Source organism: Thermobia domestica, chromosome 16 (assembly GCF_964235325.1).
Source record: "Thermobia domestica chromosome 16, izTheDome1.hap1.1, whole genome shotgun sequence".
Lineage (NCBI taxonomy): Eukaryota > Metazoa > Arthropoda > Insecta > Zygentoma > Lepismatidae > Thermobia > Thermobia domestica.
In genome coordinates this window covers 102,641,170-102,667,324 of record NC_137469.1, presented here as the reverse complement: position 1 = coordinate 102,667,324, position 26,155 = coordinate 102,641,170, and the positions used below count along the sequence as shown (strand labels likewise).

Genomic DNA, 26,155 nt, shown 5'->3' with positions numbered 1-26,155 from the left:
AATACCATACAGCCATTCCTCTGTTACCGTTTATCCACCACAGAGATCATAATTGAAAGCAGAAGATATAAAGGTGGAGATAAGACCAATTCTTGGAACAATAAATCAATATCATACAGCCATTTCTCGTTATTTCTTACCGTTTATCCACCGCAGAGATCAATATTGAAACCAGAAGATATAAAGGTGGAGATAAGACTAATTCCTGGGACAATAAACTAATATCATACAGCCATTTCTCGTTATTTCGTACCGTTTATCCACCACAGAGATCAATATTGAAACCAGAAGATATAAAGGTGGAGATAAGACTAATTCTTGGAACAATAAATCAATATCATACAGCCATTCCTCTGTTACCGTTTATCCACCACAGAGATCATAATTGAAAGCAGAAGATATAAAGGTGGAGATAAGACTAATTCCTGGGACAATAAATCAATATCATACAGCCATTTCTCGTTATCTCTTACCGTTTATCCACCAGAGACATCAATATTGAAACCAGAATATATACAGTGAGTCCAGTAAGTATTCGTACACCTCGAAATTTTGTAAATATTGCGCTAGTGCAGCGCTAATTCGCATGGAACCCATGAAGAAGATGACGCTCTTGCTGCAGTATGGCACAGGTCATTTATTCAATACAAAAAATCCACAACAAAAATAAAATTTCTGGTAGAAAAAATAACAAAACACAAATAAATCAGTTTTAAGATCACAAACAAGTATTCGTACAGTCATAGTTTTTTTCTCAGAGATCATCACTATCACAGCCGTTTTCACTATTCTAATATCTGGTGGGGTAACCGTTAGCCTTGATAACTGCTTGCAGCCTCTTGGGAACGTTTTGAACACACTTAGCAGTCACTGAGGATGGAATTTTATCCCACTCCTCTGCCAAAGCATTTTTCAGGTCACAAATTAGAAATCACTCTTTTTCTAATCTGCTTCTCAAGATAACTCCACAAATGTTCAATTGGGTTCATGTCAGAAGATTGGGGTGGTGTATGTAGTTGTTTAGGGCAATTGTACAGAAGCCACAGCTTAGTAGTTTGAGCTGTGGGCTTGGGGTCATTGTCCTGTTGAAATATATAATTTTTGCCTAGTCCTAGTTTTGCAACACTAGCATCCAAATTTTGTTTCAATATGTCTATATACATTTTGTGGTCCATGATTCCATCAATGAAGTGTAGGTTTCCAACCCCAGCGGCACTCATGCAACCCCACACAACCACACTACCACCACCATACTTCACTGTTGGCAACAGATTGCGAGGTTCAAGTTCTGCATTTTTTTTGCCGCCACACTTTCTGGCTACCGTCTGATCCAAAAATATTAAATTTACTTTCATCCGAGAAGATAACGCGCTCCCACTGCTCTGGGGTGTCTGCCAAGTGTTCCTTCGCGAAAGCGAGGCGTTTCTTCCGGTTCTTCTCGTTCACCCAAAACTTCCTACGGGGAGTCCGTCCATTGTATTCCGCGGCCCGTAGCTGTTTGCGGACTGTTTCGTTGCACACCTTAGTACCGAGTCGCTCTAGCTGTGCAGCAACTTTAGAGGCACTAGTTCGGGTGTTTTTCTTGAGCGCGCGGACTATGACACGCTTGTCTTGCTCACTGAGAGATGGGGGTCGTCCAGTCCTCCTAATATTGCGCAGAGATTTTGTCACACAGAAACGGTCTATCACACTTTGTACCGTTGACCTTGGCCTACCGACTAGCTCCGATATCTACCGCAGCGATTTGCATTTGTTGTGGAGGCGTAGAATGAGCCTCCGCTCCTCCAGTGACGTTTCCTTTCCTTTGCGGCCCATGTTGACAGGGTTGACTGTAGTCCTCGCTCAGCACTTCAGTGAGTGCACCAAGACCGTTGTGGCCGAAATGACGAGACATCTATCGTCACTTACACCTACCCTTTCCTTCCCCGCGTAGCCAGCGAACCGAGATTCGTCTAAAAACAAGCACACTTCCAAGGAAATGCTGGGTGTACGAATACTTGTTTGGGACCTTAAAATTGTTTATTGTTGTTTTATATTTTTTCCTTGCAAATGTTACACTTTTGTTGTGGATTTTTTTGTATGGAATAAATTGCCTGAGCCATACTGTAGCAACAGTGTTATTTTCTGCAGGCATTCCATATGAAATAGCGCTTCACTGGCGCGATTTTTACAAAATTACGAGGTGTACGAATACTTTATGGACTCACTGTAAAGGTGAAGATAATACTAAGACCTAGGATAATGAATCTTTATCATATAGCTATTACTTGTTATTTCTTACAATTTATCCACCACAGGGATCAATATTGAAATCAGAAGATATAAAAGTGGAGATAAGACTAAGTCCCGGGATAATAAGTAAATATCATACAGCTATTACTCGTTATCTCTTATCATTTATCCACCACAGAGATCAATATTGAAACCAGAAAATATTAAGATGGAGTTAAGACTAATTCCTGGGACAATAAATAAATATCATTCAGCCATTTCTCGCTATCTCTTACGGCTTATCCACCACAGAGATCAATATTTAAACTAGAAGGTATAAAGGTGGAGATAAGACTAAGTCCTGGGATAATAAATGTATATCATACAGCTATTTCTCATTATCTCTTACCGTTTATTCACCATTGAGATATATAATTTTAAAATATATATACTACTTTGGTCAGTTGGAGTTTTATTAGTAACCATTGAGATATTGAAGAGGGAAGTAGTAGAATATTTCTAGCATTGCCAGTTTTTAGTAAAGATATAAGAATGTAGATAGAACATATTCTTGAGACGCCGAATCATTTCCAAGAGCCTCTTCTCTCTAGATACTACCATTTTTGCTCTTTAGCGATAAACGTTGAAACCGAAAATAGTTCATTTCTACTATTTTCAATTTGAATAAAGAGTTAATTGAGGAAACGAAATCCATTGTTGGAACACTGAATGTACTAGTAGGCAATTTATTAAAAGAGAAAGATTTGGAACTGCTGAAATATTTAAATGATTTGTGGTTATTTAAGATTTGATACATTGCACTCAATTCACGTTCATACTTAGCTGTATACATAGGTGATAAGAAATTTATGTAGTTCAGTTTATAGAGAAGATCCAGTGGCGAGACGCAATACGATGGAGAGGCGAGATGCAGCACAATGGCGATACAGTAGTTATAGATGGCGAGGAACAGAAGATATAGTGTCTGCAGAAAGTGATTGAGTGATTGGTTGACTTAGTAGTACAGCGATTAGTTGTGGTACAACAGGTCCCTGTTTCGATTCCAAACCATGTAATTAGTGGTGAACAACATTGTGCCTGTGTTTTGGGGGGTTCCTTTTTCCTCCCATATTCGCATTCCATCAATTATTTTACAGTCATTCATTTTCATTAGTTACGTTTTTATTTTTTAGCCGAAAGGGCATAATCGAAAGATGTTAAATTGAAGATTTCAATTTACGTCGCGGTGGCAAAAGTTTAGCCAAATATTTACGTAACTATTTTTGTTTTCTTTTTTTAAAGAAAGAAAATGTTATTTTATCTTAACCAAAACAAACTAAAAGCCTCAAAAAACACTTAACACAGGTCATTTCTGACGCCTCACTCAATTGTGTGGGTAGCTGTTAAACATGTATTGCAGAAAGAGTACTTTAAACGTATAAAAAGGTTTCCAAACAGTTGATGTGCTATCAAAATCTATTCGTTTTGCCTTGTTAATCGATAAGCAGATCATTATGTTAGTTAATCGAACTGGCTCTTCCATTTATAGGCACTAATTCATTATGAATCGATGGGAAATGAGGTACATTGTGATGTGACATGAGTTGTGATGATATGTCTGTTGAGAGAACATAGTGTATATATAGCCTCCCAAATTTACGGATTACAGGTTTTTTTAATAGGTTAACAAGCCAAACTACATTCTGCGAGACTTGAAAGTGTTCCAGTTTGTACGACAAAACCAGGGTTGCCAATCTATCAATTTTTGTAGTAGTAAAAATTCACATTAATTTTTGGTTAATTGGTATGAATAATATTACAATACTTTTTTGTCACCAGAATACCCGTTCTTCGTACGGGAAGAATAAAGCCTATGGAAAACATTTGAAAGATATATTTACAATATTTTTCCTGGTTTCAAAATATTTGTTGACGCAATTTCGATTTCACTGAAGCTACATCAACGTTCATCCCCATTTATTCCACGGGAGATCACATTTTGGGTAACTACACCTAATCGTCAATGTAAAGTACATGAAGATTATTTATACAAACTTTTAAAGTTCAAAGCCTAATAATTTCGGAGACCTCAAGAACGAAAAAAAAAACAATTTTCAAGTTCTGATTCCCTCTTTTAGGAGTCGCATTTCGTAAAACTCCGTGTTATCTGCAGCCTAGGGTACAAAGAGATTATTTCTACAATTTTTTAAATTTCAAAACCTAATAGTTTCGGAAATCTGGAGAACGAAAAAATCAGGCACACCTTTCCTCCTTAGGAGTCACCATTCGTAAAACCCGTCTTATCGTCAGCCTAGAATACATTAGAAACATTTGTACAGTTTTTTTTTTTTTTTTTTTTTTAGATTCTACGCCTGATCATTTCAGTCATTTAGAGAATGGCAACACGCTTCAAGTCACCCTTTCTCTTCTTTAGGGTTTGCATCTTGCAAAATTCAATCGTATTTGCAGTTTAGAGTACAAGGAGGAAAAGGGTGTCTCTACGCCTAATTTGTAAGATCTGGTGATAAGGGAATCAGTGAATAATTTAGTGGATTTACTCGTTGTCTAACATTATTTTCTTGATCACTGTTTTTATGAGGAAAATTTTCCATTTTGCTAATGGAAATTGTTTTGAAAATGGTGCTATAGCTTAGAAAAAAATATAATTATATATACAAGAGAAATACTTAATTTTAATTTTAGATTCGTTCATCGACCACTACAAATCAATAAATCAAATTATATTATTAATACTTTAGCTAAATTATTAAATACAATATACCTACTACGCTAAAGAGGTTCAAAACAAAAAATAATATATTAAACTCTGTTTTAACGTTAATCACCACCTTGTTTTGCAAATAGAAACTAGTCACGTTGTTTTGCCTTTTAACGGCTGAGTTAGTGTGATATGGAAAACGTGAGAAATATCACATTATGTTCTAAAGTTTTATACAAAATAGGAGTGCTCGTACAACTGTATTTTATAGGGTAAAGTATTTTGGTAGTAAACTTTGCCCCAATCCCAATCTATGAGATGGAATGTCTTGGAAAAGACATGCAAAGAAACATGCAAGTACAAAAGTTGATTGAGTTGATTTTAACGTCCCTTTCAGCAGCCAGGCTATATGAGACGGGATCTACTGATTGACGTGGAATTCTAACCACATTAGCTCCCGCCGAGAATCAAACCCGGGCCTCCCACGTCAAAGGAGCGTACGCCAACCGCCTATCCACGAAGGAGCTCACAAGTGCAAAGGAATTTCTGCTAATTACCGCGCAGTAATGGATGGTACGTACTGCGTTGTGGGAGAACAACTATAAAATCTAAGAGAAGGGAAGCAATATAATCTACAGAATGTCCGAAAAGTCCACCACCATAGGTAAAAATTACAGTATTCTTTTCTCCGTTGAGTTCTACACATGTTTTTAGGCGGAGTCACAAATTGTTTGAGAACACAGGAGACATAATCTGGTCCAAATCTGCAACAGAACCCGATTTTTGCATTTCTTCAGCAATCGTCCCACGGGATACTGGTGAGAGATACTGGTTGTCGTTCGGGATGTCATCGATTGAGAATACTGGCAACATCTCGGTGTGATTAAACTTCTCGCCTATTCGGTACCATCTTCTCTTTTAACATTCTATTTACACCGGAAGTGCCATAAATCAACCAATTCCGGTTTTAACGTTGAACACTATAGAGTAAAAGCGATAATACATAGCGGGAAGCGGTTTTCTGCAATCAATTAAGCGTCTCAAGGATATGTTCCATCTTCGCTCTAATCTTTCTTATGGTAGAAAGATGCTACCACTTCCGGTTTTTAAATTAAGAAAATATCACACCACACAAACCAAATTCTCTCATGCGCTGTACACGTGATACTGGTACTTGTTCCATCCCGGACATATAATTGTATCAACCAGGAGTGCTCGTGAGGCTCCACCAGAAATTTCTCCTTATTGACTTACCTCTCCAAAAGCAGTACCTCTTGCAAGCTTATTGGAAGTTCTGATCTCCATTACGTCCTCCGTGCTTTGATTAAAATATTCTCTTTGTTTGTATAAAATATACGACTTTCATAGATTTGCAAAAGTTGCTAACTAACTACTCCTAAAATTTCAATTACGCAATTTCCTTCTCGCATTCTGATTTCATGTAATCTCTTCGTCAAGTAGCCATTCGCTTCTTTTACAGGGAAGAATACTGTCCATGACGCCCGTGAGTTTATTTTAATGTTCAGTAATTTTCTTCTGTAAATATTACAATGATAACTAATAAACAATATTGTGTTGATCCATCTTTGGTTAACCATAATTACCATAAATTATCCATACCGATAGATTATTCATACCATAACGATCTTCATTGATGGTTGCATCTCGCCTGACAAAGACATCATGAATCACTCTCACCGTAGTCCAATACATCAACAATAATATTTTCTGTGAGTGGAATAGTAGTTTTGAAACAGTTCTGGACGTTGATCACGATTCAGCCATTGTCCTGGTCGATTAGGATTGTTGTAGCAAATCAATTTTTCTTCTAAAGTAACAATGAGATGTAGCGAACTTTTCCAAGTATTCCTTACACTTAGAAAACTGGACATCTCCAGATGACAATATTTGTCAGTCGGTGTCAACTCATGTGGCACCTTTGAGTTCAGATTTGTCTCTTTTCCGATTGAACGGACGCCATATGACAGTGTGGAATATGACTAATTCGTCTGCAATGGCGCAAATAATTTCCTGACAAGTAAACCTTACGTTTGGGTGAATCGAGTTGCTGACTGAGACATATATGAGAAAGTAGTATTAAATGTTGTCAGTATTTCAGTGAAGTTGTAGGTGCGAAGCTCCAGGGGTTTAGGAGATACAGCTACCAGAACATCACATGGAAGTACAGAATAGTCTTCATACAGTTGGAGGTAAAAGCCCTGTAAGACCTCTTGTAACGACAAAAGGTGAATAACAAATATATGGGTACATAATAGGACTAGGGGGAAGTCATATAGTAAGGATATACCTGACGTCGGCCATCTTGAAATCCGCCATTTTGAATTAAGGTTAAGTTTTTAAAATAGGAATAGGGTGATGTGATACATGATTTAAGGCGAAAATTTAATCAGAAGAACAATGATAACGTTAATTTTGATTTACGCGCAATTGGTAAAAAGTTACAGGGAAATTAAATATTGTTGCAGCATATGTATTAGTCCTTTTCCCCACCTTGTAAATTTTGTGTTAATGATAATAATTAAATAAAAAGCAGGTGGATAAATATTAGGTCTATGGTAAGAGTTGCCTTGATGGCGGCCATGTTCAAATCCGCCATTTTGAATCAGACAAAAGTTTTGAACAAAACGCATAACAGTGACACCTTATTAATAGCAAATTTCACCATAATCCATACGTTAATTTTGATTTACGACTACTGCTTTGACGGAATTGTTAACGACAAATGTGTCAAGTGTAACTCGATTGCCTTTGTGAGGTGTGCTCACTGTGAGCAGAGCATTTGTGCAAGTCATTAATTCTTTTCTGAACTACATATTGATAGTATTAATTGAGGACTTTTCTGGAAGAAAGACCAAAGTTTAATTATGACTCAATTCCACTTTGGTCATTTTTCCTTAAATTAGCAACTTGTTTATGCGATAACAAATGCTGGTTAATGATAAAGCAAAAATGGTTATACCGTTGGATTTATGGTAAAATTTGCTATTAATAAGGTGTCAATGTTATGCGTTTTGTTTAAAACTTTTGTCTGATTCAAAATGGAGGATTTGAACATGGCCGCCATCAAGGCAACTCTTACCATAGACCTAATATTTATCCACTTGCTTTTTATTTAATTATTATCATTAACACAAAATTTACAAGGTGGGGTAAAGGACTAATACATATGCTGCAACAATATTTAATTTCCCTGTAACTTTTTACCAATTGCGCGCAAATCAAAATTAACGTCACCATTGTTCTTCTGATTAAATTTGCGCCTTAAATCATGTATCACATCACCCTATTCCTATTTTAAAAACTTAACCTTAATTCAAAATGGCGGATTTCAAGATGGCCGCCGTCAGGTATACCCTTACTATATGACTTCCCCCTAGTCCTAATATGTACCCATATATTTGTTATTCACCTTTTGTCGTTACAAGAGGTCTTACAGGGCTTTTACCTCCAACTGTATGAAGACTATTCTGTACTTCCATGTGATGTTCTGGTAGCTGTATCTCCTAAACCCCTGGAGCTTCGCACCTACAACTTCACTGAAATACTGACCACATTTAATACTACTTTCTCATATGTGTCTCAGTCAGCAACTCGATTCACCCAAACGTAAGGTTTACTTGTGAGGATTCGCTTCCACGGTGTCCTGAGAAGCTCTGATGTTAGTCGGTATCGACAGAGCTCGTTTTGCAATGCTGTATTACTGAAACGAAATTTGACAAAGCAACAGCAAATGATATGTTCATTCACTATTTATGGTCCAAATATAGCACCATTAATGTTTCTTGCGGTATGCTGTGTGGACTATCCCTGTTTGAAATCATAAAGAAAAATCAGTTATTCTCCACGGTGCACTTTCATACGACTTTGTTCAACAACGCACTACTTCCTCGGTACATATTTGCTGGACATGTACAGAGTTTGTGATATTACACCATGAAATTAGTTCATCCCTGCGTTATGTTACTGAGGTGAGTTTCTCACCAAACGTGAAAACGGACATTTCATTTGCACCAACCTAAAAGTATTTCCTGATGAAAAATATAACAAGATATTCTAATAAACCATGCCGTTTTAGCATTATTATTTAATATAAATATTATTAAATTTCAGTATTCGTTTTAGAATGTTGAAAGACTGATGAGATTGATCTTTTGTTATTTAGTGGTTGCTGGAATTCCATTATATTCTATAGATAAAACCACGAAAAATAAAATGAAATCTTTCAGTTTTACGTCACACAGTTATGCCGGCTAGACTAAACTAGACAGTAGTGATGAGAAATAAATGCAAGGATGGAATGAATAAAGTAGGGAGAAACGGAAGAATCCCGAGAAAACCGACGCACACGGTGTTTGTCCACCACAAAGTTAACTTGGCGCGAACTGGGATCGAACCCAGGGACCCCACCCACCAGAGATGAACGCTCTACAGCTGAACCGCCGCGGCCTCACGAACTACGATAATATCGGTTTCGAATTTTTATTAGTTATCAAATTATTTGCCCTATACCCATCAATAAGCCTTCTTGTAACTAATAAATTTTCATATTGTCTATGAATTTCCCGGAAAATAAGTTTCACATATTATATATTCTGAAATGTTTAAGAAAGCAAGGTATTTTAACTAACATTCTGAAGGAAGTAAATAACAGAGGAAGTAGGAATTGAAACTCAAATAGTATTTATTTTATGAAACAAAGAAAATGTTTCTATTAAAGGAGTTTAGATGTTTAGGAGTAAATAGCTTACTATTTTACTGTTGACAATTACATAATCATTTTATTATGTTGTTTACAGTTTGAACTAATGACTTGTCTCTCTCCTATTTTGACTTATCTTCTACAAGCAATTTTATTACGTCATAATATTTTGTCTTTTTCTATCTTGTCTTTCAACTTGTTGAAAACAGTTGATCTGTGTTATAAGACACAGTTGATGCTCATCGTTAATTTTAATTTACTCACACCAGCCGTGTGTTTGTTAAATTGAATACAAGTATTCTTTATTTTCCTTTTTATGGATACAACCAATTAACTACTTCAATGGAATTGTTTGTCATTATAATTGCAAGAGTACCTTATAAAGTGTAATGACGCAGATCGAACGTTAGAAACGCCTTTGTCTGTGTAAAGAAAGAGTTCGTCAATTCCTCTGTACAGTTGTTTCAATAAACTTGTTTATCTCTGATCATAATGTTTCCCACTTAAAGATCCCGGTGTAAAAGAATGTTTACAGTTTGCGATTGTTGATGTTTCTAAAGCTTTGTATTTTCATGTTTATTTGCTATTGACTCTTTTACTTTTGCTTTTTTGTTTTGATTAAATAGAAATACTTCTTATGTGTATATTTTGTATACAGTATATGGATTTCAAGATACGACGTATTATGTTTAAACATTCTTTCATCAAAGCTCTTCTTTACGCTGTCACAATTTTGAAAAGTACACCTCAACCTTTAGACGCAAGATTTAATTTTATAATTTTGTGTCGCAAGAAACATCAGTATGCTTTTTCCTCTTGGTGGATCATGAAATGTTCAATAGGAATTGTTTTTTTTTAAGTAAAATAACAATCTTCATTAAAATAACAAAATTATCATAAAATATGATTTAAGAAAAATAGGTTAACAATAATATTTATTTTTGAAATTAGCAATAGATTATATTCTTAGTTATTAACTAACTTTATGGCCTCTAACCCAGAGGTTCAGTGTCGCGTTCGCAAAAGCTCTCCATTGACTTCTGTCCTTCAGTTTCTACTTTGAATTCCTATTTCCGCAAGATTCATCTTAATATTGTTGTTCCATCTGCGCCTAGATATTCCTAATGGTAGTTTTTTGGATTGGATTTCCAGTTAAAACTTTGAAAACGTTCCTACTTTCTTCCATTTTGGCTACATGACCTACCCACCCTGAGCTTCCTAAACTTGATGACCTCAACTATGTTTGGTAATCGGTATGTTATGCAGTTCCTTATTATGGAGTTTCAGCCATTCCTCATTCCCGTTCCTCTTGGGTCCTGATATTCATCTCAGGCTTTTATTTTAAAATACTTTCAGTCTACGTTCTTCCCTCAGAGTAAGCGACCACGTTTCGCAACCGTACAGCACAACAGGCATAATTATCGTTTTATATATTTTAAACTTCAAGTTCCTTGACATAATTTGTGACGTCAAAACATTTTGAACTGAATAATAACACGAATTTCTCGCTCTTAGTCGACAAATAATTATTATGAGTATAAAAATTGGAAATATTTGTTAGAGAGACGAATGGAAAATTTAGTTGCTAAACACTTTTTAACTATGTCGCGAGTCGGTTTTTTCCAAACAAACTAGCTGATATATTTTATCGTAAAACGTTCCATCCATAAGCTTAATTAATTTTTACTATTTCACTTTCAGTATTACCATAAGCGGTACTTCAAAGACTCCAACTTCGAGGTCATTTTTCTCATGACGCTATGGACGAATATGTATAAATCAATTTCTTTGGATTCAGCGGAATTGAAATTAATCCGAGCGTGGGTACTTTTATTAGTGTCATTATCGGAAGTTCTTTGTGCCTTGATAACATTGTGCACGAATTATTAGCAGTAAAAGCTCTTCTCTACGCAACCACACAACACTACAGTGTACTATTGGGTTGCATAAAAGTAAAGGCGATGGAGATCTTACCTATTTAACTGTGACAAAACACTCGCTCATTTCAATACGTAATAACTGCGCTTTCTTACGTTCTGATGATTTCCGGTATTTATACCTTCCTGCTTTTGGGTACAAGAAACCAATTTAGTTAGGAATCAATTCTGTGGAAACATATTTAGCAGAGGCTATAAGATTAGCATTGAAAGCACAGTTAGTACAAGGTTAATCTAACCCAGGCGCGCACCCAGAAATTTTCGTTGGGAAGGATCCAAAGTTTTTATTTTTTTGCGGGGTCCAATACTAGAAGACACTACATCTTTGTAGTATTGAACAAGTGTTATCTTGTACTCAAAAAAACGATAAGTAATTCTTTAGTACTGTCACCTATATTCTCGGAAAAATGATTTTATATATATATATATATATATATATATATATATATATATATATATATATATATATATATATATCGGAAAAGAAGAGTAAAGGTGAAATGTAAGATCAAATTTTTAATTCTATATCAGTCATTTCTCTGCTAAACTAATAAGTTTTATTAAGAAAGGCATAAATGTATGCCAAATTCGGAAGTTTTTTTTTGGGGGGGGAGTCTGGACCTGGGGAGTGTGCCCCTGTCAGGGATATAAACTGAGAAGTAGTATTCAATTAACTATCCTCCTCTATCTGAGGTCTTTTTTGACCCCATCAGCTCTAATTTGTTTATAACTTTATTGTTAATTTATACCGAAAAGTCATCCCATTAAGTACATTCTTTGATTCTTTCTGCATATTATCGCGTAAAAATGAATCAGATTCGGCTAGTCCAGGGGTACTGTAATAAAGAGATTTTACGTGATTTAGAAGAGAGTGAAGGCGATGACTATAATATTTTTACTGGCAGCTATAGAAGTGAATCTTAATAATGACCACACTGATATTTACATAAATTTACCGAACGAAATAAGCATGGAAAACAGCTCTATAAATTATAGTGGTTACGAATGGGATTAACATTTTCTTACAAGTAGTAATGGGCTACACAAATATGATACCTTCCTTTAAAATTAGGCAAGTATCTTGCAAGAAATATATTAAGACCCCAGGTAGATACAAAGTTGCTTTTGAGCCAACAGGGGTGAAAGGTTAAAAGATTTTACTATGGATTACAAATGTAATTAAGCGTTCTATTCGATGAAAAATCCAATCCTTCGCTGAAAAAGGACGCAAAACTACAAATCCCATAGTTGAAATATTCACTATTCAAATACCACTATAGAGTACAAAACTTGCTGCCGTTCCGTAAGTATAGTTTGTAGATCTCTTTATAGATGGCACGAATATATTATCAGCTTGTGGCATCGTTGCGACAGTGGAAAAACAACAAACACTGATTCTGCTTCCAGCGGAATTAATTATGACATCTGCACTGCTTCGCCAATTAGTATATACTCCTAGATAATTAAACATTATAAAGTTAATAATAAGTGTGTGTGTTTCTGTTAGAAGGAGACAGACAACAATACCTAGGTAGATATAATCTGCTACCTAATTAGTGTATTTTCTGGGGCCATAGGTCAACTCTGTTATTAGTAATGATACAAAAAATTTAAAAAGAGTAAAGGTGTTAGAAATACTTGGTTTTTCAATCTAAAATTGTGAAATTTTTCAATCGTACTAGCGGATTGGGCTCCACAGTGATAGTGTTACCAGTTCAGCAAGCCGTTTCTCTTGGACCCTCACCGTACGAATTATATAGTTTTATTGCACTGAGAAAAATCCATTCTCCGCACAGCGGTATATTGTACAAATATATTGAATCCTCTTGCTTACTACAGAAATCAGTACGGAGCATACATTACACCTGTGTATTCGTATGCTACATAGGTAGTGCCCTTGGATGTTACATCATGCCGTTGTAGGATGCCTGATATCTAACAGTCTTCCTTATATTACATATATACAGTATATGTATGTTACCTTCGTCAGCTATATGTTATATACGTCCACAGGCGCGGATCCAAGGGGAACTATAGGGGCTATAGCCTCCCTTGACGCTCAGGTATATACTGGATAAAATGGGCTTGAATCGTGCTTTACACTGGATGAAGCTGCAACCTATGGTTTAGCCTCTCCCTTGATCAAATCCTGGAGCCGCCACTTTACGTCGATTTGCATGTGAGATCCTCACCGCCTATATTGTTTCACACGGAAAGTACATATAGATGGAACACTTGTACAGAAAGTCTTATAAAACATGGGTTTTCAGTTATACGTTTGCTGTACGTTAAGTCCAGAAACTACAGGAGTTACAAACGTAACATACGATTTTACGTACGCCACATACAATTTCTTTTTCTGTGGAAAAATTATTCTAGGTGTTCTAGATTCTATCACAGAACAATGAGCAAGTTCACCATGTCAGATTTGCGTGTCCTTATAGCTCTGTTCGAATAGTTTGCTGAATTGGAAACTTTATTTTACTCATTAAACATAGGGTGAACGCCAAACAACCAGTGCGATTGGAAGAATTCCATTAGTTTAGATTGAAAATAAAATGTTTCCAACAAGTTTTTCTTTTTTTCCATTCTTCCGTATCTTTACTTGTAATGGAGTTGCCTTATCTCATCCCACGGTATTTTTAAATGAACATATTAACATGGTATTCCAGCTTATTAAAATGTAAACTATCAATTATGTTCGCAGTGTTCTCTTAAAACTTCCCATGAGAACTTCCCTTCAAGAATCTAATTTTATTTAGCTTATGTCATCTATCGGTGAAAATGTCTTATCTTTGTACCAATGGCGGATCTAACCCTCTCCAGTTTTTCGAGCGACAAAAATATTTTAAGTTATTATTTTTATATTTTTGAAAGTTTATTATAAATTCATGATATACCTATCATAGTATGGGTTCTGGCTGGCCCCTAGTTTTTGCCTTCTAGATCTGCTACTGCTTTGGACAGGTGCTCGAGAAGTTCCTAACGATTTCTGGGAAGGTTTACTTGAATTCAAAGGAAGTGTTTATAATATCAAAGAAGACACCGTAAGTCAACGAAATCACATCAGTTCGACATGACCGTTCTCTATATTCAAGTAGAGTTATGTACTATCTCTCTGCGGTGCACCTCAACACATGCTGCAATATTGCTGGGGTAATTGTACACACTGATGACGAAATGCATTAACGCAGGTATGCCAAATCCCTAATCTTCAAGTGTATAAGATGAAGTAATCTGTGAATTAGAGCACCCCATTGATTTTCGAAATCCCGAGCTCCTGATCTGATATAAACAATTTATTAGAAACTAAGAATAGAATAGGATTTTAGATTCCTGGGCTTTCAGCATCTAAAGCCATTTAGCCCTTCACGTTTTTGAGGGATGACGTCCCTCGGCGAGCACACAATCCGGGGAAAGGGAAGGAAGAAAGGATTGGGGAAGGAAGGAAGCGGCCTGGAACCTATAAGTTAGGTACCACCCCGACATTTGCCTAGTGTGAATGAGGAAAACCCAGGAGAAACTTCATTCAGGGTGGCTGACCTGAAAAAGCGTTTTACACTTTTTCGACCAAATGGCTCCACCGGGAATCGAACCCGGGACCGCTCGCACCGAAGGCGAGAGCGTTAGCGATTATAACTAAGGCTAGCGCACTTTATTAAAAACCATTTTCAGCGCTGTTGCCAGTTTCTTAATTATTACACTAAAACTTCATTCTCCAAGTAACTACTTAATCGGGCCAGGGGTTCTTCTAACAACCTATCACCCTCTCCAGATGATCTATTGGTAAGAATGCGTGCCGTTCGACCAAGGAATCTTGGTTTCGATTTCCAGGAGGTATCCTTGAAATTTGAACGGATTATGATGGTTCGTATTCCACCCAGTGTTGCCATAGGTGTCTTCAGAAAATAGCTAAATGACGCACCGAATCTGGGTAAAAATTCTTAAACTTGAATCAAATTAAAGCTAAACTTATAGGTAACAGAATTTAACAAGAAAGTAAGTAAAATGTTTCGTAACTACAGTGTATTTTATTCAAATATACTGTAATGATAATCTTATTTATATACTTAAATCAAACAGTTTAAACATTTAAACTTAAAATTGCAATACAATTCACTCCCTCATTGGCGAGAAGTACTGGAATCTATTGAAAGTTTCCTTACTTTCTGATTCTTGTTGTGATTCTCGTTATTTTAATAACATTACTGATCTACTACAACACTAAAAGTACACAGCCCAAGCCACAAACAGGTTATATTCGTCATGGGCGGCGATTAGGGGGGCAAAGGGCGGCAGTTGCCCCCCCCCACTTTTCTGAAATGGCCTATTAATGTATATAGTTTCAACCAGGGAAATTCGTATATTAACATTGATATACAAATATTCAGATCATGTCTTGCCCCCCCCCCACTTTTAACGTCCAATCGCCGCCACTGGTATTCGTAATTAATTATACATGGATTAACTATACTTTGAACTTAACTACATGAAGGTGTGAGTTTTTGATTTGATCAAGTCACAATCAGATTTGTGGTGAGAACTAAACAACTGATATGGAAATAGAAGTATTGTGTCAAGTAGAAGGAAATAGCAAGCTACACTTTGTTTTACTTCATACTTCTATAAAGGAAATTTTATTGGAAAGGAGATTCAAATACTGCTAAGAACAATAACTAGAAATTAACAATTATAAATGCAAAATCGGCTAAAGTAATAGCTAAACCATATTTCTACTTGCTAAGCATGTCAAAATACCTAGATTTAGACATAAAATGACTAATATGGCAACATTAATTCCACCTTATACTGTAGGTCTATATCTCATATAGGCTTGGTGCTGAAAAGAGACCCTCAATTCTAAACCAGTCAACCAACCAATCTATCAAACTATTTACTCGGTTCTATTCTTTCATTAATGTACCGGTTCGCAAGACCAGAGTTCGCTGCCTTTTAAGTTAACATGCTTCAGGAGTAGAAATGGAATTCCAGAAGTAAGAAGACGGTCATTAATAGACACAATCTGATAAGCCAAGGTCAAAAGAACACAAAGCCAAGGGAGGGGGCAGGTGGGGAAGCAAACTTTCGTGAGCGACCGACTAAAACGCTTGATAGAGAACAAACAACTAAAGAAAATCAAGATCATAACCCAAGTCTCCCATTCTTTATTAATAACCACTGATATTCTTCCTTCTTTTGAGCAAACACTTCAGCTTACTAAGGGGGACGTCGTCCCCTCGTGCCCTTCCTCATTTTCACTCCTTGTTCCTATAACAACACCAGAATTTAAATTTGGGACCAGAATTCCCGTTCCAATCTTGCCTACAAGACACGACAATATTAAGTAAAACAACGTCACTTTTGGATTTTACTTTCAATATAACGAGCCGAGCCATTTTATGAAGGAATAAAAATTACTGAAACACATGCTTTCCCATACTTATGCGTATATAGAATGTAGTCTCGTATACCTATGCGTATATAGAATGTAGTTTCGTATTCACTTGGTGCCTACTGCCATCTGTTGACGAAATTATAAGTTATTGCGAAGTCTTCCTGCATTTGGCTTCTCTCTCGTGTAAACTACCTGAATCGATCCTTTCGAGCTACGGAAAGAGTAAACGTGGAAAGTGCAAGGATGGGGAAATGTTGTCGTAGATAAGTAGACGAGCTAGAGAAGCAAAAAACAAAACTATCTCTTCCATTTTTAAAAAGCATCCTCTCCAGAGTTTCTGCCATGCCATGCCTGCCAGACAAGAGGAGTTGGTGGCGGGAAATCGCTACAAGTCGATTTCGTGGTTTGTTAAGTTGTTTGGTAGGCAACCTTGCTCTACTCTTGCACCAAGCTTCTCCCTTCCTATTGCAGGATAACAGAAACTATCACAAAATATATTACTTTTTTGATGTTTCTATGTTCTCTTTTTCATATGTAGCGCTTACTTGTATAGTTTGAGTAAAATATAAAACATAAATCTATAGATACAGAATAAATAAACAGAAACCAGGAAGAAAACAGAAAATTGAAATGTCGTTTCTATTTTATACTAACTTCAAAAGGATGAGATTTCTAATTCGACCCGTTCATGTATATGTATATAGTTCATTTCAAAACATAACGTCTTCTTTACCAGGAAATGTTTCTAATATTTACCAGGCAGCATTTCCTTAATGCTCTATTTACGCACTAAAATAAAGGGCTGCTCTTAACTGTGAATTACTTGATACGAGTATATTACAGTTTTCTTCTCAAGTAGACGGTTGTTAACTTCAGGCGAATACATGCAATGAGGACTTCATGTGTTGAAGTAAACATATAGGGGAAGTCAGTTTAATATGAGCAGTCCGAAAATATGAGCAGCACGAAGCTTAAACTCACACAGCACACATATACCTTGCGCAGGAGGAAAACAACGAAGTTCGTAGTATTGTTTGGAGTTTCGTGAATTTGTAGAGAGTAGTCCAAGTTCGTTCGCAGCAGTTGTTCTGAAATAATATACAAGTTTAAAGGTACATAGAATAAAAAAGTGAAGATTTTGGAGCTATAGTTAAATCAGGGTAATGGATAATAAGCTGAAACTTGGTATCTATGCGTTATATATAATTTGTCAATGGATTTATAGTCAGACCTGTCTAGGAACACAACGCCAGTCTTTTGTTGATTTCTTTTCTATAAAAATAGCTGTCAACCACAACACGTTAAAATATCATTAACTGTCAGAGAAATATGAGCTTTTGATTTCAGTTTAAGATGGGCACACATAGTGTATTTCTTTTGAAAGTAATGAAAGAAATGGATGTGAGGAGCCTTTGCAGATGTTAATTAAAGTAGACATTCCGTAATAACATAATTTGTAATAATATGGATAATACAAATTCTACAATCTTCAATGTATCTCAAGCTTGGATACATTTCGCGTATTTCCAATCTATCACTCCAGTCCTGTGTGGGATGGGTGTTGCCACAGTTTGTGTGTGCGGAGAAGGTGAACACACAGACATCCATAAATAAATCTAAAGCTCGCAGACATCCATAAATAAATTTAAAACACGATGGATAATAATAATTTCATTGAAGAAAACGCCGGAAATGCTACGCCAAGTAAGAGGACAGTCTCATCCAAAAAACGTGAAGAGAATGAAAGTATTTGCCGTATTTGTGAAGGAAAGTTTAGTAAAGACTTCAAAGGGGAAGAATGGATCAAGTGTGATATGTGCCAAGACTGGTATCATATCCTTTGTGTGAAAGTTCAGTGCCTTGAGTTCCTTGTTTGTGATTATTGTAGCAGATTTAATGCCTAGTTATTTACGTCACACCAATAGACAGGACTCTTGAAATGAACTGTTTTACGTGTATGTGCAACTATTTTTTGCTCGTTATTGTAATCATTTATGTTTTATTTCTTCTTTTGTACATTTTTTGTATCTGCTTTGTATTTTATGTGAAAATATTTTTAAAAAACGCTGCTTATATTTGCCCTATGAAGTGTTCATATTACCCTTGTATTACAGAAAATATGAGCACTGTACACCTACCTTATTAACCTCTTTATTACTCACGAACAAAAGTACGTATAACCTTGTACTTTTTAGTGTTTGTGGACGAAAGATCAGGCTTTCTTTTGGTAAGACATTCTACTTTCGTAATACATCATTTTTTAGATATATTATTATTTTCATTAACTATGCTCATATTCAACTGATTTCTCCTATACATATAAGGTACTGGAACCAAACGAAAGGACAACAATCTTCTGCATGAGTTGACAATTAAAACAAGGATAAACATGATTGAATATCATTGATATAGCAAGCAGCAAGAGCAATGAGTACTTACGGACTTTTTGTCAAGTGTACATTTTGACTTTTCTCGCCTTCTGTTGATAGCGGCATTCTTCATTAGTGCTGCTGTGGGTGTAATAAGACAGCCACAACTAGAGGAACGAAACGAGCTTGAGAATCTTGACTGAACTAACCATTCATCCTACTTTCCTTTACGTCACAACAACGAATTCCCAGTTGAATTTGTGAACAAAACACCTTCTAGAGTATGACATCATTCCTTAATATTTTGACCCCTTCCGCTCAAAAACACAAAACGCGCTTTGTTGTGTGTTATGGTATACTAAAGGACTAACTATTCCCAAAATTTCAGATTTTTCTATCCAGGCCCATTGGAAATACTAGACAGTGAAATATGCCAAATTGGCATAATTCCCCAATTTTACGATTTTTTTCAGGCCTTTGGAAGCAGCTACAGGTCTGCAAATTTTTGAGTATAAACTTATGACCCAGGACTACATGCACACCCGAATTCAGACCTCTACGTCAGTTGCTTCCTCTTCCCAAACGTATCCTCAATGTCCAAAAATGTTGCTACTATATGCCTTGATTTCACCTCTTTTAAGTGGTTTTAGGCAAAAATGTTAAGAGATCAAATTGCCAGAATATAAAATCTTGCAAAGTAATTGCAAATTGCATGCTTTGATATCGCACTTGACAAGATGGCTAATGTGGTACGTTTCTGTAAAATTGAACATGTTCAGGGTTTCGAATGATTGAAGTTGGGCCCAGACATAGTAATAACAAGTCCTCGTACTTCTCTGGAGATAATTTTTGAGAAGTCTGCAAAGTAGGAACTTCTATTTGGTGGATTCAATCTGCGTTCTTTTCAGAGAAATAGTTCTTTAAGTGTCCTCCAAGTGACTTGTCTTAAACTGAATGCAGTTTGGAGAGACTTTATGCACTTTCACTTCGCGCATTTTCGTCCAAATGATTAGATCTCCATTTTCGTCACGTCTAACTGACAGAATGCGAAGACATTGAGGCAGAGATCTAAAGTCTCGTAAATCGCTTCTGTCAACACAATGAACGGTATATGTTTTTTTTTCTTTGCCAGTTTAACAATCGGTTCAAGTTGCGAAGGTACAAAAATACTGCCACAGTGCTTAATAGATGTGCTTATAGCACTGTGAATTGAATCTTCCTCATTTTGTCCATGCCGAGATTCAAAGAATGGGAGAAAAAATTTTCTGATGTCCTTACGTGTTTGCACCGCATACCGCATCATAGCTACCAACCTGAACTACTAAGTCCATCCTGTATTTCTCTAACTCATTCGTTACGGATTTGAACGCGCATGACCTATAAAGACTTCTAATATTCCATGTTCCAAATCTCATGTCCATTTTCTTCTGCTGAGGTCGTGCCAAGTTATCAGTCCTGGTCCGAGGCTTCTGTGAATGTTTCTGAACAGTTTTTGGGTGAGAATGTAGCCTCACCCAAACCCCCAAGCAGGAAGGCCACTCCTTGTCTCTCCGCGACTGCTTATTCAGTATCTTCGCAGCTAACCTCTATATCTAAAGGCCTTCTCCTTGATCCGCAACTTGAGGATGCCCCGTGCCGTGTAAATATATATACAGGGTGGCCCAAAGTAGGTATACCCCTGCATTGATCAAGTATAACATTCTAGCTCATAAGTTTATTTACTTCGGCTGTTCCGAGCTAAAGATATAAGTAAAACTACATTAAGAACAAATGATAAATAAACTAAGTCTATCTGATGGATAACAATAAGAAATGACATAAAAAGCAATTAGTTGATCAGTACGGGACTGTATGCCTACTTTTGGGCCACCTTGTATATACAAACACATTTGTTTGAATATAGACGTATCTGCCCAGTTGCGAAAGATTTGTTGCTCACAAACTGTCGTAACTCAAGATACGACTGTGGAAATGGTTTATATGCTTCATCTTGAAATACAACACAGTGACGTCATCACTACCGTCAAAACAACGCATATTAAAGATGCGTCTTTTTGAGAAATTGTAGAAGTCAGTGTATGCAACTATATAGTAAAATATCTCAAATTTCGTTTTTTTGAAATACGACACTTTGTGACGCTGTCGACGATATGTTCTAGGCTATATATTTGCCGAGTCATGTTGAAGTATGGTTAGGAAGTAGTATGAAGATTTTCGAACAAGTGTATGTTTGAACGATCGCGTATACGAAATTCGAATTCGAAAAATAATGGAATAAATATTTAGTTGGGAAGTTCCTGTTTGTAACCTAATTACATTACATTAATACTTTTGTAGTTTTTTGTACCATACAATGAAGCAATCTTTTGAACGATGCCATATGCATGTATCACGGATCCATAGATTTGGGTAAAATTTGAAAAAGTGTTCCCGGGAATTTTCTAGAAAAAGTTTTTTCTATATGTGCATTCCTATAGGGACCCAAGATTAGGGTAAATGCACAAAGGACATATCGAATAATATCAAAGATTCTATGCCATATATTTACCAAGTTACATTGTTATACAGTTATTAGGTATGTAGATTTAAAAAGTTTTTCGAACCAAGACAATAATTTTTATACACAGAGAAAAATCCGTTCTCCGGACAGCGGTATATTGTATATACAAATATACGGTATTCTCTTGCTTACTATAGAAATCAGTACAGAGCATACGTTATCCGTATGCTACATAGGCACTGCCCTTAGTTGTTACATCATGCCGTTGCAGGATGTCTGACATCTAACAGTTTTCCGTATATCACATGCATATACGTATGTTACCTTTGTCAGCTATGTATTATATACGTCCATTTGTATGTGAGATCCTGACCGCCTACATTGTTTCATACGGAAAGTACGTATAGATGGAACACTTATACAGAAAGTATTATAAAACATGCGTTTTCAGTTATACGTCTGCTGTACGTTAAGTCCAAAAACTGTAGGAATTACGCATGTAACCTATTTTTTTAAGTACGCCACCTACATTTTTTTCTCAATGTAGCTAACATGATTTGTAGAGGATGTATGTATTTTCCTATATAAACGATACCACGTAATCTTATGAGTAAAACAGTTTGCAGGAAAAACACTTCTTATTATTCATCATTAATAATCTTGATCACCACATAATTAACTGATTTTAAAAGTGTACTATGCTTTGAATAACCAGTAATAATTAAAATCACATTTCTATTGCCGAAAAGCATTATTGAACGATGTAACACTTATTTGTATTTTTTCTGTATTTTCAGAACCTGGGCATGACGGGGGGAAGGCGCAGGACCCATGCTGTCCGCGTCTCGGCGCCGCCGTCTTCGCAACAAGCTGAGCCACGTCGTGCGCAACACCATGCTGTGCTGCGGCCGAAGGAAGGTAAGAATAAAGATATTACGCTACACTACATCCTTTATTAAATATATCGTCGTTATATCCAACGGTGTATTCATTTAGAAAATGTCCCCCTTTTGTAATTGCACAACCCCCCTCTCAACTACAGCGCATGAATCCTTGTTGTTAAATAAGCGAGGAAAGTGCTTCATAATTAAGGTAACAAGCTGACTGTCATAGCCAGGGATAGTTCTTGTCTCTTCATCTTAAACCAAGTTACTTTACTTGCTTGTTAAAAGAAAATGTAAATACATAAAGAGAAAAGTAATTTGGAAATCTTTTAATACTTTCAGCTAATTGCCAACTTTTAAGGAAACATATGTATGCATTGAATATGATGGAAAAGTATACACAAGTTTCCTTAAATGTTGATAATTATTTGTAATGAGGAGTATAGGATTTTGTGAGAATGTTAGTTGTCCTTATTACATAAATAATTTCTCTCAGAAACTTTGTTTTACAGAAATCAGCAACTGGAGGAAGATATTGTACTTTTAAGACTATACCTTTAGAGATCACTGGACTCAATAACCTATTTCCAATATTAATCTAAAACTCTGAATTGTAAGCACTGTGCGTTCATACGGTACCAGTATTAAAACTTGTTCTACGTGTATGAAACCATTAATTGGTATCATCATTGTCATCCCATCATAGCATCGTACTATCATTTCTAACCTCAAGTTAGGAGTTACACGCCACTACGACTCTTCAATAATCTGTTTGTTTCGACGTAATTATTACCCTCTGTATATCCAATAATTGTACTTTTCTTCTCTTACAACTCCCTCGTGATTATATGGTTGATATACGCGCATTCAGCTCGGCGGATCTTGGATCAAGTACCAGTGAAAGCTCTCATGTGGTTTGGATACATGTTATAGTGGAGGTCCATCTGCCGTACAGCCTCAGCACTAGAAAACGGACGTTTTACATCAAATTGGCCAAAGCTCCCTGATAGCAATTTGATTAGCGTACACGTCTTTAGAGACCCGTATTCGATTCCCGGTGGTAAGCTTCTTTGTGGCTAAGCGGTTAGCATACGCGTCTTTGGCGTGTGAGACCCGTTTTCGATTCTCAGTGGGAGCTCATGTGGTTCGTATTTTACGTTAAACAGTAGGTCCGGTCTTATATAGCTTCGTTGCTGAAAGGGACGTTAAACTCAAACTCAACTCGATTCCTGGTAAAGCACATGCGGTTCAGATTCTACGTTAAGCGGTAGGTCCACGTCTCACACAACCTCGTTGATGGAAAGGACGCTAAACACCAATCCAACCAACCAACCAAAATGACAAATCAATTTCTCTCTTATCTTGAACTATCCTTATATCAGACCCCTAATAGAATAATCTCTTCCCAAATAATATTCTAAACAGTTTCTTGTCCTCTTTTTCAGCTACTTCCAATATTTGATTTTACTTTTCACACTTTTTTATTTCAAATTTTCAATCTCTTACCATTGTCGTTTTTAGCCTTCAAATTGACTTTCATGTTATATGTGTTAATGTAACTATTATACTGGTATCCAAAATTTAAGCATAATGATTGTTCGAGGACATAGGTACGAGTGTAGTATATAAATCGTACCAAAGTGATCCATAATACCACTATACCAAAATACCACATTTACACAACACGGAATAGGCCATATTCTCAGAAACCACGGTAGCAAGAACTCACACAATGCAAACGCAAGAAATGGACCAGAACCAACATATCAGAGAAACACTGTAAGACGCGCTGGCGGCACCGGAGACACATTAATAGGGGACATGGTCATTCTGAATAGCCATACATGTCTAGCAACGATCTTCCATGTTGAAGATTAAGTTGTTGAAATGGAACCTTAAATTGAAGAGTGGGTATCCCACACATTGTGAGCAGCCAATAAGAAACAGCTAGTGATAATCTGTCTGTCGTTCTATCTCAAAACCACAACACAGAGATATTTGGTCGATATTTGCTCACGAGTGGCAAAAAGAGAGTCCAATATGGCATTTTCAAACGTACTAGACATTGTTTATCACCACGTGAGCTTGTACTTCACACTTAAAGACCACCTCTGCACCTACGCAAGATCATACAGGTGGACTAATTGCCAACTGGTGCATTACGAGCTCTTACCACCAGGCCACATTATCACTGTCTGCCTGTATTCACGGCAATTGCAACGAGTGCAACATACATTGCAGCAGATGCAACCAGCGCTGGTTGATCGGAAAGATGTTGTAGACAAAACGAGATAACACGTGGCAAGAACAATCAGTGATATCACCTAGAGACTTACCTAGTAGAAACTGTGTCATCCACTATGCTTTCCGAACCGCGTACCAGAACTGGGAAGTTTGCGCCCTGCGAAACAAAAGAATCTATTCGAGCTCACGCACCTGCTTGAAGGGGCGGACATTACAGCGTACACAATCTTCTCCCACAGCCGTTTCACCTGTCATTTATTTTCATTGGGGCTATATAGGGGGAGAATGAACTTCAATATAAGCCAAACGAATACAACGGATAAAAGCAATTTTGTGTTTGAAGTGTAATTCCAGCAAGTAAACATACTGTACATAGTTTTCTTGATAATATTACTGAAATGATTTTACATACACTTTACATTTACTTTTCCACATTTTGTGTCTTGAAAAGCCAAACAGCACGCAAGGATTGGAGACAGAGATACTGTATCTGGGTAGAGTCAAACAGCCTTGTATAGATTAAATTACACTCACATAGTTTAGTTAATTTGTGTATATATTCGTATGGATGGCCCTTTAGCGAACTAGAATTTTTTTCATTTGTTAGGAATATTATAATGGATAAAGTAACAATCACTGAGACGACGAAAGGCAAGCTTGGTTCAAGTGTGAGTGGAAGTTCCTTTACACGATACAATGACAAGTTTAATTGTAGGGCGCAGCATTTTTTCCTCTTTTTGGCGTAGGGCGCAAGTTTCCCGGGCGCAGAACTCTAGCATCCTTAGGCCTGATTCCACATTAAGATGATTTCGCTTTAAGATTTTAATACTACAAAGAGCAGAAAAGTTCTGCTCACACAAGTAAGTGGTAGGAAAAGGCATCGAATGTTACAATGTGTTTTTAGATAACTCTTCATACTCACAGCACACACGCAAGCAAAAGCTACAGAGTTCATTTTCTTTGAAAACGTTTTTCCATGAAGTATGGCAGAATAGTTCCAATAGTGGTCCTTATTCTGTGTTAGGGAGATTAATACTTTGTATGACATGGATTTCTACATTAGTGAAAGTATTTTCAATCCAACAATTACCAGGTGTGGGACAGGGAAATATTCCGGAATATTCAAGTATCCTACGAGTGTTTCGTGAACTTCTTGATATAATTTCTAATTGTTTT

At 36.5% G+C, this 26,155-nt stretch overlaps 1 protein-coding gene across 3 annotated transcripts in view; it reads left to right on the top strand.

Moving 5' to 3' along the window:
* RhoGAP100F (Rho GTPase activating protein at 100F) overlaps positions 1 to 26,155 on the top strand; it is a 1,104,624-nt gene that overhangs the window by 434,021 nt on the left and 644,448 nt on the right. For all 3 annotated transcript variants that reach the window (XM_081742854.1, XM_081742856.1, XM_081742857.1), the window contains exon 2: positions 22,649 to 22,769. In XM_081742854.1, coding sequence (XP_081598980.1) covers positions 22,683 to 22,769 — 87 coding nt within the window. In that variant the 5' untranslated portion in view covers positions 22,649 to 22,682. The remainder of the gene's footprint in view (positions 1 to 22,648; positions 22,770 to 26,155) is intronic.